At 50.3% G+C, this 15,701-nt stretch overlaps 5 protein-coding genes across 5 annotated transcripts; 3 read left to right on the forward strand and 2 right to left on the reverse strand.

The window, feature by feature from the left end:
- Positions 1-1,632: 1,632 nt before the first annotated feature.
- MIND_00686900 (Leucyl aminopeptidase) lies at positions 1,633-7,705 on the forward strand (the record flags this gene model as incomplete). The annotated part of the gene is made up of 27 exons (XM_037363577.1): positions 1,633-1,936; positions 1,993-2,488; positions 2,541-2,640; positions 2,692-3,357; positions 3,406-3,534; positions 4,135-4,145; positions 4,196-4,430; positions 4,484-4,790; positions 4,843-4,961; positions 5,008-5,030; positions 5,084-5,231; positions 5,284-5,311; positions 5,364-5,377; positions 5,430-5,451; positions 5,497-5,630; positions 5,685-5,721; positions 5,776-5,904; positions 5,990-6,146; positions 6,200-6,528; positions 6,578-6,675; positions 6,722-6,840; positions 6,897-6,990; positions 7,043-7,131; positions 7,181-7,346; positions 7,396-7,443; positions 7,488-7,547; positions 7,595-7,705. The coding sequence occupies 27 exons, from the start codon at positions 1,633-1,635 to the stop codon at positions 7,703-7,705; spliced, it is 4,173 nt and encodes a 1,390-aa protein (XP_037219221.1).
- Positions 7,706-7,767: 62 nt separating this feature from the next.
- MIND_00687000 (uncharacterized protein) lies at positions 7,768-9,010 on the reverse strand (the record flags this gene model as incomplete). Its single annotated transcript, XM_037363578.1, has 3 exons — positions 8,816-9,010; positions 8,680-8,769; positions 7,768-8,631 (listed from the first exon to the last, which is right to left on the reverse strand). Exons 1-3 carry the CDS (start codon positions 8,993-8,995, stop codon positions 7,768-7,770), a joined length of 1,134 nt encoding a protein of 377 aa, XP_037219222.1. The 5' UTR covers positions 8,996-9,010.
- Positions 9,011-9,043: 33 nt separating this feature from the next.
- Positions 9,044-10,377, forward strand: MIND_00687100 (Cytoplasmic tRNA 2-thiolation protein 1; the record flags this gene model as incomplete). The annotated part of the gene is made up of 7 exons (XM_037363579.1): positions 9,044-9,230; positions 9,280-9,398; positions 9,445-9,679; positions 9,724-9,838; positions 9,885-10,075; positions 10,122-10,219; positions 10,264-10,377. The coding sequence occupies 7 exons, from the start codon at positions 9,044-9,046 to the stop codon at positions 10,375-10,377; spliced, it is 1,059 nt and encodes a 352-aa protein (XP_037219223.1).
- Positions 10,378-10,885: 508 nt separating this feature from the next.
- On the reverse strand, positions 10,886-13,378 carry MIND_00687200 (uncharacterized protein; the record flags this gene model as incomplete). Its single annotated transcript, XM_037363580.1, has 12 exons — positions 13,308-13,378; positions 13,001-13,259; positions 12,694-12,945; positions 12,582-12,649; positions 12,483-12,527; positions 12,024-12,424; positions 11,859-11,979; positions 11,797-11,809; positions 11,550-11,744; positions 11,484-11,504; positions 10,960-11,431; positions 10,886-10,917 (listed from the first exon to the last, which is right to left on the reverse strand). The coding sequence occupies exons 1-12, from the start codon at positions 13,364-13,366 to the stop codon at positions 10,886-10,888; spliced, it is 1,938 nt and encodes a 645-aa protein (XP_037219224.1). The 5' UTR covers positions 13,367-13,378.
- A 686-nt stretch (positions 13,379-14,064) lies between these two features.
- Positions 14,065-15,562, forward strand: MIND_00687300 (uncharacterized protein; the record flags this gene model as incomplete). Its single annotated transcript, XM_037363581.1, has 2 exons — positions 14,065-14,958; positions 15,005-15,562. 2 exons carry the CDS (start codon positions 14,065-14,067, stop codon positions 15,560-15,562), a joined length of 1,452 nt encoding a protein of 483 aa, XP_037219225.1.
- Positions 15,563-15,701: the final 139 nt, after the last annotated feature.

Genomic DNA, 15,701 nt, shown 5'->3' on the forward strand with positions numbered 1-15,701 from the left:
AGGTTACCCAGTCATTCTTGCGGCTCTTTACTTACATTCAGGGATCCCTCTGTTTTCCGAAGATGGACCAAGATACCAGAACGCAAGCAGAGCGAGTTGGTTCCCTTAAAAATAGTACTTCTTGACTCTTTTCAGCTTCCCGCGTCGCTGCTTAGTAGGCGTCCCGGCTGGATGAACAAAGCCAAGTTTGCAGAGGAGCCCAATGTTTCTCAGTTTCTTCGAATGCCAATTCTCTTCAAAAGCTGATTCTCCGAAAGCCCTGTTCAACAGGGCTTTCGTTCAACAGCCTGTTGAACCTGAACTATCAGGTATCAGAATCTCGATCCGTTGATTGGCGGCGTTCCGCTAATTCTTGTCCGGGAGCTGCGTTGATGCTTTGTGATGGCAAATGAGAGGAATACGGATGCCATTCAGTAGAATGTCATCGATCGATCGACTTGACTAGATATAGCAATCGTAGTTTGCCCAGATAGGCTTGAAATAGCGACCAAGGTTCGCTGTTTGTTTGTATTGAGAAAGAGGGAACGAAAGATTATAACCCAACACACATCAACAACCACGCGTCAGACGACAGCGACCAGCAATTAATATGTTTACGTCCACTGAGGTCAGAGCCAGAACGAACGAGTTAATGGTCACAACGAGATTGCAACTTGCGTCCGTTTATCCAGTCGGGATCAGTCCAATCCATATCTGTTTCAATGTTTGGTCTCTCAGCATGCTTGACGTGAATGAGGATGGCCGCACATGAAACCAAGATGAGTAGATGATCAGCGGGTGAGCGTCCGGGCGCCTCTCAGGGACCATTTTTTCGGCCTCGTCGGCCTGATTTTTCGTCTGCCCAGGATTCTTACCGTCTCCCGGCAGTAGATAAGTTGCACCTAGCTCATAGAGTATAGCGTTCGCCAAGTTGGATCACTAGCCGAGGCCAATTTGAGGGGAATAGGTCCCAATATCGAGTAGCTGGCTGTGGGTGGCAGTGAGGCCCCGGGAAGCTCCTGCCAAGGGTTGTCCGAGAAAGTGTCTTTTTGAGGGCAAAAAATCGCAAAATCCTTGTCCTAGAAGTGTCTTTTTGAGGCCAAATTTCGAAAATCCTTGTCCGAAAAGTGTCTTTTTCAGGTGGTTTGGCGCTCTTGGTTGCTGGACAAGTGCCGGATGTGGACTGGGCAACTCGACATCCCCTTCGGCAGCCAATGGTAATGACTGGATGAGCTTCTGCGTATATTAGCCTGCAGAGTGCTCCATTCAGCAACAAGACATACCATATACAAGAAAAAATTTGGAGAAAATCGACGTCAAAAATTGCCTTTTTAGGTAATATCACGTGCTAAGCCCTGTCCGGAAGTGTCTTTTTGAGGCCCAAAAAAGTGTCTTTTTCAGGGCCAAAAACTGGAAATCCTGGGACAACCCTTGGCAGGAGCTTCCCGGGGCCTTGGCAGTGGCACCAGCTGAAGCACGAAGGCTCACTCGACCATAGATCTGAACGCCGATAGACAGTTGCGTTACTGAGCTAGACGACGCTTGAGACCTTGGAAGGGTTAAACTGCAACAAGTACGAGTTGAGTACGAGCTACCTTCGTCGGCCGTGTCACGTGTCAGGTCGGCGTGTCACGACACTCACATTTCTCTACCATGGTCCGCCTAGCGTCGATGCTGGGAGCCCTTCGAGAGCTACCTATTACCCTTGTCATCACTTCTCTTGCCCTCGCTTCCAATGCTCTGCCGGCCCAGAGTCAATCACCCATGTCGCTTCCTCCGCCGCTCACTCCGGACAACTTCCAGTCTACAATTGCAAAGGGCTTGTGGTTTATCGAGCACTTCTCACCCTGGTGTGGGCACTGTCGCGCCTTCGCACCGACCTGGGAGAAGCTCGTCGAGATGAATAAAGATTCGGAAAGCATACAGTTAGCACAAGTTGACTGCTCGGTCCATGGAGGTGCGTGGCATGGCAATCATCGCTAGCTGACTGAGCGACGTCTCATACTTGCTTAGACCTCTGCACCGCCAATGGCGTCGGGGGATACCCACAGATGAACATTTATCGCGATGGACAGTTCGTCGAGAAGTTCAAAGGCAGCCGCGATCTCGACCTCCTCAACGAATTTTTAAACAAACACAAACCTCGTTCGCCCCCACCACCACCACCACCAACCGTGACCCTTAATAAGAACGGCGAAGTAGCTGTCTTGACTCCAGACTCATTTCAAGGGATGGTAGAACAAGGTCCCGCTTTCATCAAATTCTACGCACCATGGTGTGGTCACTGCAAAAAACTGGCTCCAATATGGAAACAGTTAGGGAAAATTATGCAGTCGAAGGTCACGATTGGGGAGGTGGATTGTGAGGCCAATGAGAAGTTTTGCAAGGCGCAAGGCATCAGCGGTTACCCAACACTCGTTTACTACCCTCCTTCTGGCGAGAAATCCGAGTACTCCGGCGGAAGGAAACTCGAACAGCTAAAGGCTTTTGTGGAGAAAGCAAGCGCATCGTGTGTCGTTTTTTTTTCATTCCTTGCTTACCTTATTTTGACCACCCGAAAGCGCCACTCAACCCATCCAACCTGAAGAAATCGAGGCTTATGTTTCGGATAACGCTGTCATGTATCTCCTCCTACATCCCGAGAACGACAGTTATCTCTTGGTATTTACTCCTTCTACTTTTGTCTGACTTTTCATTCCTTATATGCTTCAGAAAACTATTACTCGATTGGCAGCACCACTACTAGGCTCCCCCATAATTTTCACGTCAGCTTCTCCGTCTCTGTTTGAGCGATATGCTGTCCCAAAAACTGCACCTTGGGCCATCATTGCGTTGAAAGACCACGACCCTCATACCGCTGCAGCCATGTACCTTGGTTCTGCTACTGTTGACAGTGCCTCGTCTGATCTGCCGACCTGGTTACTTGCGAACCGTCTGCCTACGTCGATGGAACTTATGCAAGATACCTTCCAGAGCATCATGAATGCCCCACATGCCCCCCTCGTCGTTATTGCGGCTGTGACCAAAGACACTCGAGACAAAGTTTCAGAGCGCTTCCGAGACATTGCGCTCAAATGGCGTGTCCATACTGCTGGAACAGGAGTATACGGTGGTCGCTCTGTCGTGTTCACGTGGATGGATGCAGACAGATGGGCGGACTGGTTAAAGAGCATGTATGGACTCAAGAAGGGCGGCGGAGAGCTAGAAGATGTCGGCGTTGTTATCGCGGACCACAAGGCTTTGCAATACTACGACACCGAGCAGTCTGGCGGGATCATTAAAATGACTTCGCCCAGTATTTTCTCGGCCCTCGAAGGTGCAGCCAGCGGCTCTATCGCTCCCAAAAACTCTGAAAACTTCGTCGAGAGAATGGCGCGGGTGAGTTTTGAATCCACTATTGTTTGAAATTGTTCTCATTTCTGGTAGTCCATGAACAAGAAGATGCTCGCCTTCGAGCATTTCATCGTTGACCAGCCGCTCTATGCCATATTCCTGATGGGACTGGTGCTCGTCGTGATCTACCTTGCTCTGCGCCGCTGCGTTGGAGATGACCAAGTGAGCGATCGGGATTACGTGTACTCGAGCAAGTCGGGTCGCTTGGATTGATTTATAGAGGGACAGTTCTTGTACTAATATGTAGTCTGCTTTGTGTATTTATCGCTGACACCAAAGAGTTTGGTGGCGGCATCGATGGCAAGTAATGCCGTCACATAGTCTACTCCATGGAAAGCTCAAGCTGAGGAGAGTAGTTGAAATAGAGCGCCTTTGGTGAAAGAAAACTGCCTGGCTGGGAGCCCGGTCGTGATCGGAAATGCCAGAATATGAAAGGCGGTAAACTTTGGTTCCATTTTTGTAGTTAGAGAAAGAGTAGGAAAGAGTTGTACTACTTGTGACCTGCTGTGACCACGATGCCTGCAAGGCTGCCCAACTTCTCTCAGGCAGACTGCTATGTCTGAATATCGATTGCCCACAGCTATCCGACCTACGGCGTATCATCTTACGATATGGACCGACCTAAACACAGCAAGTTTCGGCGGATCCGTCAAAATCATGCGAGTCTATTCTCGATGAATTGACCTTTGTTTCACACCACGCAGATTAGATGTCGTCCAAGACTCCTCTGTAATTGTCCTCAATTGCGCGAGCGACCTTCAGGTGTCGAAGGCGTGGGTGTCGACGAATCTGAACATGTTTTAATTTGTTGACACTTCTATAGCTCCGTCGCAATCATTGGCTCTGGTGCTTCAGCTTCTGAGGCATCCAACTGCACGATCTCCGACAAGAGCCCCGACCGCCTGACTCTCAGCGTGCCTTCCCTGCTCAATGCGGGTTCTAAAGCTGAGGTCACCATCGCGTTCCACGCTCCCCTGCGTGATAGCATGAACGGCTACTACAAATCGGCCTGGAAGAGAGACGGAAAGACGGAGTATTACGCGTTGACCCAGTTCCAGGTCCGTTTCTTGACTGTAGCCAAAAATCTAGTTCCAAACCTGATCATTTCCAGCCTACCGATGCTCGTGCAGCTTTCCCCTGTTGGGACGAGCCGGCGCTGAAAGCCAAGTTTACCGTCACCATGATATCCCGTGCCGACACGGTGAATCTCAGTAACATGCCTGTCGCTTCAGAAACCAGCTATAATCCGAATTCTGGCGACTTTCAGCTGCCTGAAGGCCTGTGGAAAGTGACCACGTTCGACGAAACACCGCCAATGTCCACCTATATTGTAGCCTTTGCCAACGGGCCATTCGAATTCATGGAAGATAAAGTGAAGATGCCTCTGAGCGGACGGACGATTCCTATCAGGATTTACGGTGGGATTCCAGGCTACTACAACAAGTGTCCTTCCTGATTACGTTTATCCAGCCACTCCGGATCTCGTCAGTCAAGCGGGGTTCTGCTTGGAAGTTACTGCAAAAGTCCTCCCAATCTATGAACAAATGTTCGACATAGAGTTTCCTCTTCCGAAGCTGGATACCCTAGCCGTAAGTGTGTTTGCTCTGTCTTGAATTTTCCCTCAACAGCGCACAGGCAAACGATTTCGATATGGGCGCGTGAGCCGCGCTATAACTGCGCTCCGCCTTTTGGTTGATACGACCATTTCTAGCATGGAGAATTGGGGTTTGATCACTGGCCGGACCCGCGCATTCCTAACAGACCCGACAAGAAACGACATCGGAGGGCGCAAAATCATTGCACAGATAACCGCGCATGAACTTGCTCATATGTGGTTTGGCAATATAGCAACCATGGAGGTGTGTAGAGATGTCTCCGTCTACAGTGGTGGATTCTGATAACCACGATCAGTGGTGGGACTGTCTATACCTCAACGAAGGTCAGAAAAATGGCTTGACATTTGGGATTTTTTTCTAATTGTCTATACACAGGTTTCGCTAGTCTGGTAACTCTTCCATGACATCATGGACGGCGTTGACCCACTTGTCTTTACAAAGATGGGAGAAGCAATCGCACTTGGTGCGTCCCTTGACACCACCCACTGCTTAACCAATTTTGCTCCAGATAAAGTTTTCCCCGAATGGGAGGTCAAATCTGCGTTTTTGACGCGCCATACAAGTAGTGCTTTGGCGGTGGACGCCAAACGTTCCAGTCACGCGATTGAAGTTCCCTGTCCTGATGTCGCTTTCCTCAACCAGGTATGCGGTTTGGCTTCCAGAAATCGAATCCACAACCAATTCTTCCTCGTTCAGATTTTCGATGGTCTATCCTACTCTAAAGCCGCTAGCGGTGCGTTGCCCAATTTTTCCCCTGGAGCCTAGGTTATCAACTATCGCATATTAGTCCTCCGTATGCTCTCAAATTTTGTCGGCGAGGACAAGTTCTTGAAGGGAACGTCGATCTACCTCAAAGAACATCTTTATGGCAATACCGTCAGTCGCGACCTATGGGACGGCATATCCGCTGCGACGGGTGAGTCCAATCAGATCGTCGAATGTGAAATGAAATCGGGCTAGGTCATGACATCGTGGCCATGATGGACAATTGGGTTAAACAGGCGCGTGGAAATACCTGTCTCCGACATTGGTCTCGAACAATCTCCAGATGGGATACCCCTTACTTCGAGTAACAGAAACCGCAGAAGGCATCACAGTTCGTCAAGACCGGTTTTTCGACAACGGGCTGCCAACGGAGGAGGAGAACACTACAATATGGTTCGTTGTGCCATAGTTTCAGCCTCTCGAACTGATGGCGTTCAATTACTTAGGACCATTCCACTGTCAATCCGCTTCTTAGACGAAGCTGGCCAAGTCAAGACAGACACTTCTCTCGTCTTGAACCAACGCGAGATGACATTCCCTATCAACACAAGCAAGCCGTTCAAGCTGAACAGCGATGCGATCGGAGTTTACCGTGTTCTCTACTCTCCTGAGAGATTTTCGAAGATCGCCGCAGAAGCCGCCAAATCAGACTCGATATTCACACTTGACGATAGAATGGGTCTGATTTATGACCTTGCGGCGCTATCGAGTGCTGGACTGGTCGGTATCAGCAGTCTTTTGGATGTGCTCGACAAGTGGAGAAACGAAACGACCTGTAAGTTACTACACATTTGATTGAGACTATACCTAACTGAATGATTGAGACATGGTCTGGTCAAGCGCCTGGACGAGTTTGAACAACATTATGCAGACCTTCTGGGAGTACCCCGCGATTATCACGGGGATGAAAACACTTCTCCAAGTCAGTATGCTATTTTGATTTTGTCCAATCCTGAAAGTTCCAGTAGACTCTGTTCGCGCCAATCCTTGACCGTTTGGGCTATGACTTTCCTGATGGCGAATCTGTTCAGTCAATCGAACTACGCAGAATTGCAATTGCAGCATGCGCGAAGGCCGAGACACCCAGGTATCTGCGTCTTTAACTTGCGTTTTCTTTCGGCTATCTGAACACCTTGCCACCAGCGTGATCCAAGAACTCCACCACCGGGTCATCAAATACCTCGAGGGTGACGAGTTGTCCGTCCCACCAGGAATTCAACAAACAGCTTTCGGAGTAGTTCGTCCATTCCCGTCCCATACAACCTGTATGACTAATAGTGAATCTTTAGGCTGCTCAAGTCGGTGGTCGCCTTGAATTTGACGGGTTGCTCAAACTCTGCGAAAATGCGGTCAAACCTGCCGTCAAGACCAACGCAATGTGAGTACATAGCCAACATGCCTTACACCATACGCTGATACAGAAGCAGATTGGGCATTGGAAAGACACAGGACCCCGCATTGCTTGAGGAGCTCTTTGACTACATCGCGACCAAGGCACGGGACCAAGATGTCGCATCGTTCTGTCGTGGCCTTCAAGTCAACCCTGCCGCGCGCCGAATGTTGGCCAAATTTGCGCGGGACAAATACGAAATTGTAGATCGCTCCCCGTGCACGCCAGGCGCCAGAGGCTGACCGTTTGTAGTTTAGCGACCGATTCGGAACTAACTCCATGCTGAAATATTTTGTCGAGGTATGGTGGTTGATTCTTCAAGGTTTGTTGCTCACGCAAACAAGGAATGTTTCTGTACTTTGACTACTCAGCAAGATTACGATGGCATCGAGGCGTTCTTCAAGGTATGTGTTGACCTCGAGTGCACCCGGGTTATGCTAAGCTCTCACAGGATAAGGACACAAGCCGTTATAATATGGCGCTGGCTCAAGTCTTGGAGACCATCCAGTCGCAAATTGTTGCGATTAAGGCAATACCAATCTTGATTGCTCTGATTCGTTGACTGATTCGTCACTAGCGCTCCGAGGGGGAATTATCCGCGTGGTTGACGAAATGGCAGCAGTCCTAGCGAGATTCTGTCTTGTAATCTTCACCTTGTCTCCTTCGTTGTTCGACCTTGAACGCTTTCTCCAAGCCTTGCATAGCTTCCAACCTTTCCCCCTCTAAATCAACGCTGTTTTCGCGTGCCAACCCCTTCCCACCATCTCGCAACTTGAAGTTCATTCTCTGTTTCATCATGCCAACATACCCCACTTCCCCAACACCACGCAGGACCCTATCTCTATGTTTCTGCTTTGGGGTCATTCGCGAAAAGATATGGCCAGGCGGCCGTCCCCGCTGCCTCTCAAGAGTTATCGGCAAGACCTCTCCGGCCCGCTCACGCGCTCTTTCCCGTGTTTTGTTGGCGATTTTTTCGCGCCGAGCAGCCAGGAGTGTTGCTTCTAGTTCAGGCGAGACGGGGGTTTCTGAGCGTCGTATGTCGCGCCGATTGAGAGTGTTCAGCTGGTCTAGGGATTTCTTGATGGGAGCTTGCCATTGGGTGTCGAAGACAGACTCGAAGTTTTCGCCCATGCCGAGCAGACCCTGCTCGAATCGTTGTTCTTCGAAAATGAGGTTGGAGTGGTCGATGAGTTGCTCCCTCAGAGCCCACCGTCGGTCTCGAACGCGCTTCCGGGCCATGATGATTTTTGATATTTGCATGGGCTGAGGTTTCATTCGGGGAAGCGGGGGGTTAAAGTATGTTGCTTTCATCAGCCCCCCGGTAAGTATGGGACGCGATTTGAGACGCTCCTGCCAGGCTACTTCGGCGCGGACAAGGCCCTTCCAATAGTGTTTCTCTGCTTTCGCCGCAAGGAGCCGAGAATACCGCGATAGGATTAGCTGTTGTTTTTCGTCGCCTTCATGGGCTCGTTTGAATGCTGCGAGAAACTGGGAGTGAAATTAGAAAGGAAATAGTACTGAGCTCGAGACACGCACCTTGTATCCTTTCTCCAGCTGCCGTTTGGTCTTCTCTGTCCCAGTTAAATGCTGATTCTTGCGAAAGAGAAATCGCATTCGAGTTTGAATCTGCGCACTACATAAGTTCACGCTATATCTTCAAGCCCAGACTTACATGGTTGTCGGGAGCATAGCGAAGCAGGTTGCGATACAAGGCAAGTGTGGGGAGACGGTGGATGGTCAGTTGGAAGAACGGCACACGTGGACGGACGCGTCGGAGAGGAGATATTAGTTTTGCAAGGTTGGCCCGGAAGGCTAGAGAAGAGGCCGGGATTATAGACGGGCTAGCTGCCATTCGCCATCGAAAGAGTGAAGAAGAAATGTCACCGTGACTCCTTGCTCAATGCCGCCACGAACTTGCGCTCTTTGCTCAACGAGCAGGGCGATGCTGAAGCGCCCAAAGACCGGGCAGCAGATATGCAAAGAGTGCTTCTTTACTGTGTTCGAAACCGAGGTCCACAACACGATCACCCGCGCGAAACTGTTCAAGCCTGGAGACAGAGTAGCAATCGGGGCCTCGGGAGGCAAAGGTGTGCAGAAACAACTGCGGAAGCCATCGCTGGATACTAAGGAATGCAGACTCGACAGTGCTGGCCTACGTGATGAAGACTTTGAACGAGCGATACGATTATGGATTGGAACTCTTCCTTCTGTCGATAGACGAGGGGATAACGGGCTACCGGGACGACTCTCTTGAGGTCTTAACCGTGGCTTGCTGTGTCGCTGAGACTCACACCAAGACAGACCGTCAAACGGAATCAGCAGCAATACTCTATGCCGCTGAAGATCCTCTCCTATGACGAGCTCTATGGCTGGACGATGGACGGAATTGTTGCCCAAGTCGGCAGAAAGAACAACTGCACATTTTGTGGCGTATTCAGACGACAAGCACTCGATCGCGGCGCTTCAATGCTTAGCGTTGACCATATCGTCACAGGCCACAACGCAGACGACATTGCGGAGACTGTTTTGATGAATAGTGGGTATCTAGCCCGAGTTTACACCCGACTCTGACTTGGTCAGTCATGCGGGGAGACATCGCGAGATTGGGACGGTGTACTGCCATCTGCACGCAAGGCGAAGACACAATAAAGCGGTCCAAGCCATTTAAATACGCCTACGAGAAGGAGATCGTAATGTAGGTGCTTCTTTTTTGCAGAGACAAGCTCTAAAGCACCCTATAGGTATGCTTACTTCAAGAAACTCGACTATTTCTCCACCGAATGCATCTACTCGCCTGACGCTTACCGTGGACACGCGCGAGTCTTTCTAAAAGACCTAGAAGCCGCACGACCCAGTGCGATAATCGACATCATCCATTCCGGCGAAGCGTTCGAGGTGAGGGAGGAGGTCAAAGCTACCCAGAAAGCTCAACGTCAGTGAATGAGTGAATCTTTGTTTCAAGTCTGACGATAGGTTAGAAACATGCAAACGTTGCGGGTATATATCCTCCAATGACCTCTGCAAAGCGTGCGTCCTATTAGAGGGGCTTGAGCGAGGAATGGCGACTGCAGGCATCGTATGTGCTCCTTCAACTGTCTTCTCGCTGCTTTAACATTTTAGACTGACCGAGGGCGAAAGAAGTTGGATGCTGAAGGTCCAGCACCAGACAACCTAAGGACTATTCCTTTCTATACCGCTGGCGCCGCTCCTGCTGTGAGTGTCGGCCCTGATTGAACGTATTTCCACCAGTCTGTAGCGCTAGAACATGTAGCCAATGTGAAGAGTATGTAGTTAGTTGCTAAAGTACAGTCGGTCAGTCTATTTTATTCTAATCAGTCTAGCTGCTCTATTACGGCCACCGTAGGCCTTCTTGCTTCGCATCACAAGGTTCCGCGCACCCACAGGGCTTATTACACCAGCTCTTCAACTTCCTCTCCTCTTCCGCCCAGTCATCGTCTACTATTGCGGCCAATCGACCCTCGATGGAGGGTAGTGTCATTCGTTCCGGAACGAATGATTGTATAGGGTTGGCCAGCGCTGCTTTGACAGCGTTGATTAATTCTTCCTTGTCTCTCCGATGTACCTGGGCAAAATCAAAAAAGAGTCGAAGAGAGCGGGAGACAGACATTATATATGTATGGTGGATCGAGGAGACCCGCGATTGAGTGTTGTGTTCTCCATCCAGATCGGTCCTTCGGGTCGCGGGTATCCCAGTGGGTTATGACGTTGATGAAAGGGACGCCTAAGCACAAGGCATTCCATGGCGTAGGAGAACTGTAGAGTAAGATAAGATTGGCGTTTGAAAAAAAGAGAGACCGTGCATTAGAGGGTTGCCGATGCCAAGGAGAACCCTGCTCTGGGCCAGTTCCTTCATAAACACTTCCTGTTTTAACCTTACGTGGTTGACGTAGTGTGTCGGTTCAGGAAGAAATAGCGGTGAGCGCTGTTTGTCCTCTTCCGACATGGCCTGGTCAGACGAATCGTCGGGAAAGCGAACAGCCATGCCGAATTTCACACCCGTTTGGTCTGCGACCGCGTCCATGATCTCCTTCGACCACGCAAAGTCCTTCTTCGGGTCGGAGAAGTAGTTCATTAGCTTAGCGAGGACCCAGGCTTGCGGTGGGTTTGACGGGCGTTCCTTGTTAAACATAAACCTGGTACTGCGACAGGTTTTCTCGATTGAGTATCCGAGGTAAGTGTTGTTGGATTGAATCTCGGCGCGGGTATGCATTGCGAAAGGCTCCGGGGATATGATCCACCGGGGGCCAAGTGGGTGTCGAGGAAATGGCTACAGAGCAATGATTAGCAAGACGAAGTGACTTAGGTACTTTTTTCGGTACCCAGAAATAGAAGGAGATGATCTAGCAAAGTTTTAGAGCTAGCTTAGCACTGGATGATACACCCACTTTGTACCCTGGAATGCCCCAAGGGTTCCGTTCGCTCCTCAAGCATCCCTGTTTATCTTTCCAGCAGTCAAATGTCGTCCAGTCGTTCATGATAACAATTTTGACGAGGTCAGGAAAGTATTGGTAGATCTTAACGAGGTCTTTCGTTGTTTCCGCGTGCAAGACAGTGTAACCCAGATTAGCCATGGCCTCCATCTGACGAGTGTGTTGGTTTGATCGTCAGACGACAGTAAGATGAAGAACGCACTGTGGAAGTGGCCCTGGAAGCAAGATTAGTTGCAATCCAAGACGATGAAGCAGGCAGCGCACCATATCTCTTCCCCTCCAACATCTCCGCGCAAAGCGTTGCGAAAATACATGTTTTGGACCAGTATCACTGCATGAATGTTAGTGTGCGTTGATTTGAAACGCTTCTCCACGAGCCTTTCGCCTGGTTTGGAGTGCAAGAGTTCCTGTCGAGGCAACGCCGCAAACGGACCCAATCCGCCTCGCTTGGGTCCATCCAGTGGCGTTGCTGCCAGTCCCCGACCCCTGGAGGGTACAGGGAGTCCGGAATTCTCGCAAAGGGAGCGACGAGGACCTCGGCATCGTGCTGGGGCTGGCTAGCAGTGGAGTAGTGGGAGGGAAAGTAAGGTAGTTGGGCCAAAACGCGTCGGGTCTCTTCTCTGAACTGGAAGAGGCTAACGACGACAAGGGCAGTGAGGGAGCCAAAGATGATTGCGCGAGTGGTAAAAGAGCGACTTGTGGTCATGGAAGGAGGGAGGGAAAGAAAAGGAGATGTCGAGGAGACGAGAAGAGGAGTGAAGCGAATTACTCCAAAATCACAGCGCCGAGGCACTGGGCGGCAAAGCAACAACTCCACAAAAGACTGATAACTGTTTGTTTCGATATATACCCCCACTCGACGCGTTATTTTACAGTAATTTTACATACGACGCCGGGAACAAGCCAGTCTTCCCTTGGAATTCACCCGTCCACCTACAATTGAAGATCAGTTTAGAACTCTAGGCGGAGGAAAGGGCCTCTGTTTACCAGTCATCTGAAGTCCGTTCTGTAACCCACACATTCTGCTTCGCGCGGATTTGGAGGTCGCCTGGGTCCTGGGCGAGGATGAGCTAATCGTTGGGCAGCCTCAATTACGCACCGTGGAATCATAATCGTACAAAGCCTCGGCCCATTCTCCCTGTGCGATTTCTTCTTCCTCTTCTTCTGGCTCTGGTTCAGGTTGGGGTGGGGTTGGCACTGATGACCTTCCAGGTGGCGGTCCCCATTTATTTTTAGGAGGCGGGAATGCGGCGGGGACTATTGGTGGAGGTGGCGCTGGCGTCTTTCCAGCATGTCTTATCGAGTTGTACATGTTCTTGGTCGATGTTGTGTCAACATCTGACCCAAATTTCTATAATGCCCTCATGGTTAATGTCAAGATCGATAGAGCAGAAGGGGGGACGCACACGGACAGACTTGAGGCTATTAGTAGTTGAGGGAATTGGAGGGGCTTGTGTTTGAGATGATTCAGATGGTGTCCGTCTCGGTAAGACTGGTGGTGTCGGTGAGTTAGAACTCGTTGCCGCGCGTAGATTTGCAGCAAGCGCGCGTTGAGCAGCAGCAACAGAGGACGGAGTCGGAGCTGATATCACAGGCGAATTAGACTCGGGCTCAGAGGATTCGTGTTGTGAGTTGCCAAAGATCTCTGGACGCGATGCGAAGTATCTAGTAAGAGGGTAAAATGGAAAATACCATCTGTAAGGCTAGTCTCACTCGTCGAGCAAAGAGAACAAGGCAGATTTCTCGTGAGTTCCAAGGTTGGCGAAAACCATGGTGGTGTGAGATGAGAACTTGCAATCGAACGTGACTGAACGCGTCTTGCTTTCCTTCAAGTTTACAGTTCTCCGTCGAGCGCTCACTAGGTCTGCGATGGATTCAAGGATGAAGAAAGTGCTTGTGAGCCTCACGACCCATCGCCAATGACTGCCCATGATTAGTCTTCCGAACGAAGCTTGCACTCGTTGCACGCCATGCATTGCAAAGCCAGCTTGAAAGTCGTAAACATGATCCTACTTCCGGCCCTAACCCTCACAGAATATTAGAACTGAAGATTTCTCTCCCACGACATCCTTTATGGATGTCGATTCAGTGCACCGGCGTCAGATCTTATTGCTTTCTCATTAAAAACAGGGGCTTCTGGAGGTTACCAACAACAGCAACATATATAAATTCCGCTTTCTTGGAACTCTGTCAGTGACAACTCAGCGTTGGCTTTTGCGAGGCCTTTTTCGTGGTTGCGTCAATAGTCGATGTGCCAGAATACTGGGAACCACTACGATAGAATACGCACCAGAATGTCAATGTGCATTCGCTGGACAAGGACAATGTGGTGAGTCATTGTTCAATGGTTATTCGTCGACACCGTCGCCGAGTTGAAATCAGAAGAAACGTGGGAACAAAACGGTGATCATTCATTTTTGAATCCAAACCCTCATGTGCCTGATACCAAGGCCTCTTTGCTTCGACCTTCATGTCCGGTCCACAACCCAGCCAACCTGACGAAGTAAATCTCTACCAAACGCCTACACGTTGGGCGCGCTACCCGCTCACTGCATTCGATGGCTCTTTCGAACGGTCAACATTCCTCACTGGCTGGCTCGTCAAAGGTGTAATTGACACCAAGACACTTTCGCATGCGCTCCGTCGATTGACTGAAAAATGGCGCGTACTTGCAGGTCGCCTCGAGTCGGTGGAAGGGACCAAGAACTGGCAAATTGCAGTCCCGCTCAGTGTTCTTCCTGAACGCTACCGCACATTCGTGTTGACGGAAACGACCTCGGATGTCCCGCTCTCAAATTACATCAGCCTCCCGCTCCCGGCAGTCTCTGATTCTCTCCCGCAGTCTCTGTTTCTTCATGCTTCGACTCCGCGGCAAAACTTAGACTGGGTAACACGCGACAATCCGCTCACTTGCTGGCACGTTACCCATTTCCCTTCCCGGAGTGCATCCGAGCCAGCCTATTCCTGTGTAGGCTTTGCCCGTTCTCATGGTGTATTTGACGGTATCGGAGCTGCAACGGTAATGAAGGCCCTTGTCGCGGAGATGCGAGGCAATGAATGGAAAGTCCCGCTGTTACCGCCAGAAGGACACAATCCAAACCCTATCATCGAACTCTTGAACAGAGCCGCTCCGTCAATCGAGGGCGTTGAAGTACCGTATTCGCCGCTTGGGTTGAAGGGCTCATTATGGCTTGTTGGCTGGCATCTCCGAGAGCGTTACTGGCGCGGTGCTACCCATCAGATTTTTGTGATGCCCCAAGAATGCATTTCCCTGGTTGTTGAACCAGTCAAAGGAGATATACGAACCATCAGTCCTGACCTCGTCGTCACGACAGGCGATGTTCTTGTTGCTTGGTTTTTAAAGGTCAGTCACAAGTCAGTCTATTATACGTCAGCTAACTCCTCTGTAGGTCCTATACGCAAGCGGAACAGCCGCAGAAACTGTAGTTCACTGCTCCAACTTTGCCAACTTTCGGGATCTTATTCAACAAGCCGGTGGCAAATCACTGGATGATTACCCACATAACGCATTCCTCCCACTACCCTACCCGACATTGACAGTGCAAACGATCAACTCGACACCCCTTCCAGAGCTGACGCAACAACTTTGTGCGAGTCGTCATTCGCTCTCGCTCAGTCACGTCGCTGCTGCCCATCACATTATGACGACAAGCAAATTGACGATGCCTGTCCACCAAGCGGCACAAGACACGCTTGTCATCTCCAACGTGTCCGCGTCGCGAATATTCGAGACAGACTGGAGCCCCGTCAGCTCTGAGGGGACGATCTGCAGCTACCGCTTTTCGGCAACCCCGAATAACCTTGTGTTTGGGAATGGCGTGTATATTTCCGGTCGATTGTCTGATGGAAGCACCGTGCTCGATGTGAATCTGAACGCAGTCAGGATGGAGAACCTCGCAAGGGCAATTGGAGAGCTTAAGTCGCGGCTGTGGGTTGAAAGTGTTTAGATGAAAATGTACTTGAACCCAGTTTGAGTATGTATTGACGTGAACGTTAGCTTGAGCCCTGATCATAAAGGCTCTCAAATCCCAAGAGTTGGGGGTTAACTGGCCATAATTAGCTTCGCATTGGGAGTCGTCCACTTGA

Source organism: Mycena indigotica, assembly GCF_014461135.1.
Source record: "Mycena indigotica strain 171206Taipei chromosome Unknown Mind.scaff0006, whole genome shotgun sequence".
Lineage (NCBI taxonomy): Eukaryota > Fungi > Basidiomycota > Agaricomycetes > Agaricales > Mycenaceae > Mycena > Mycena indigotica.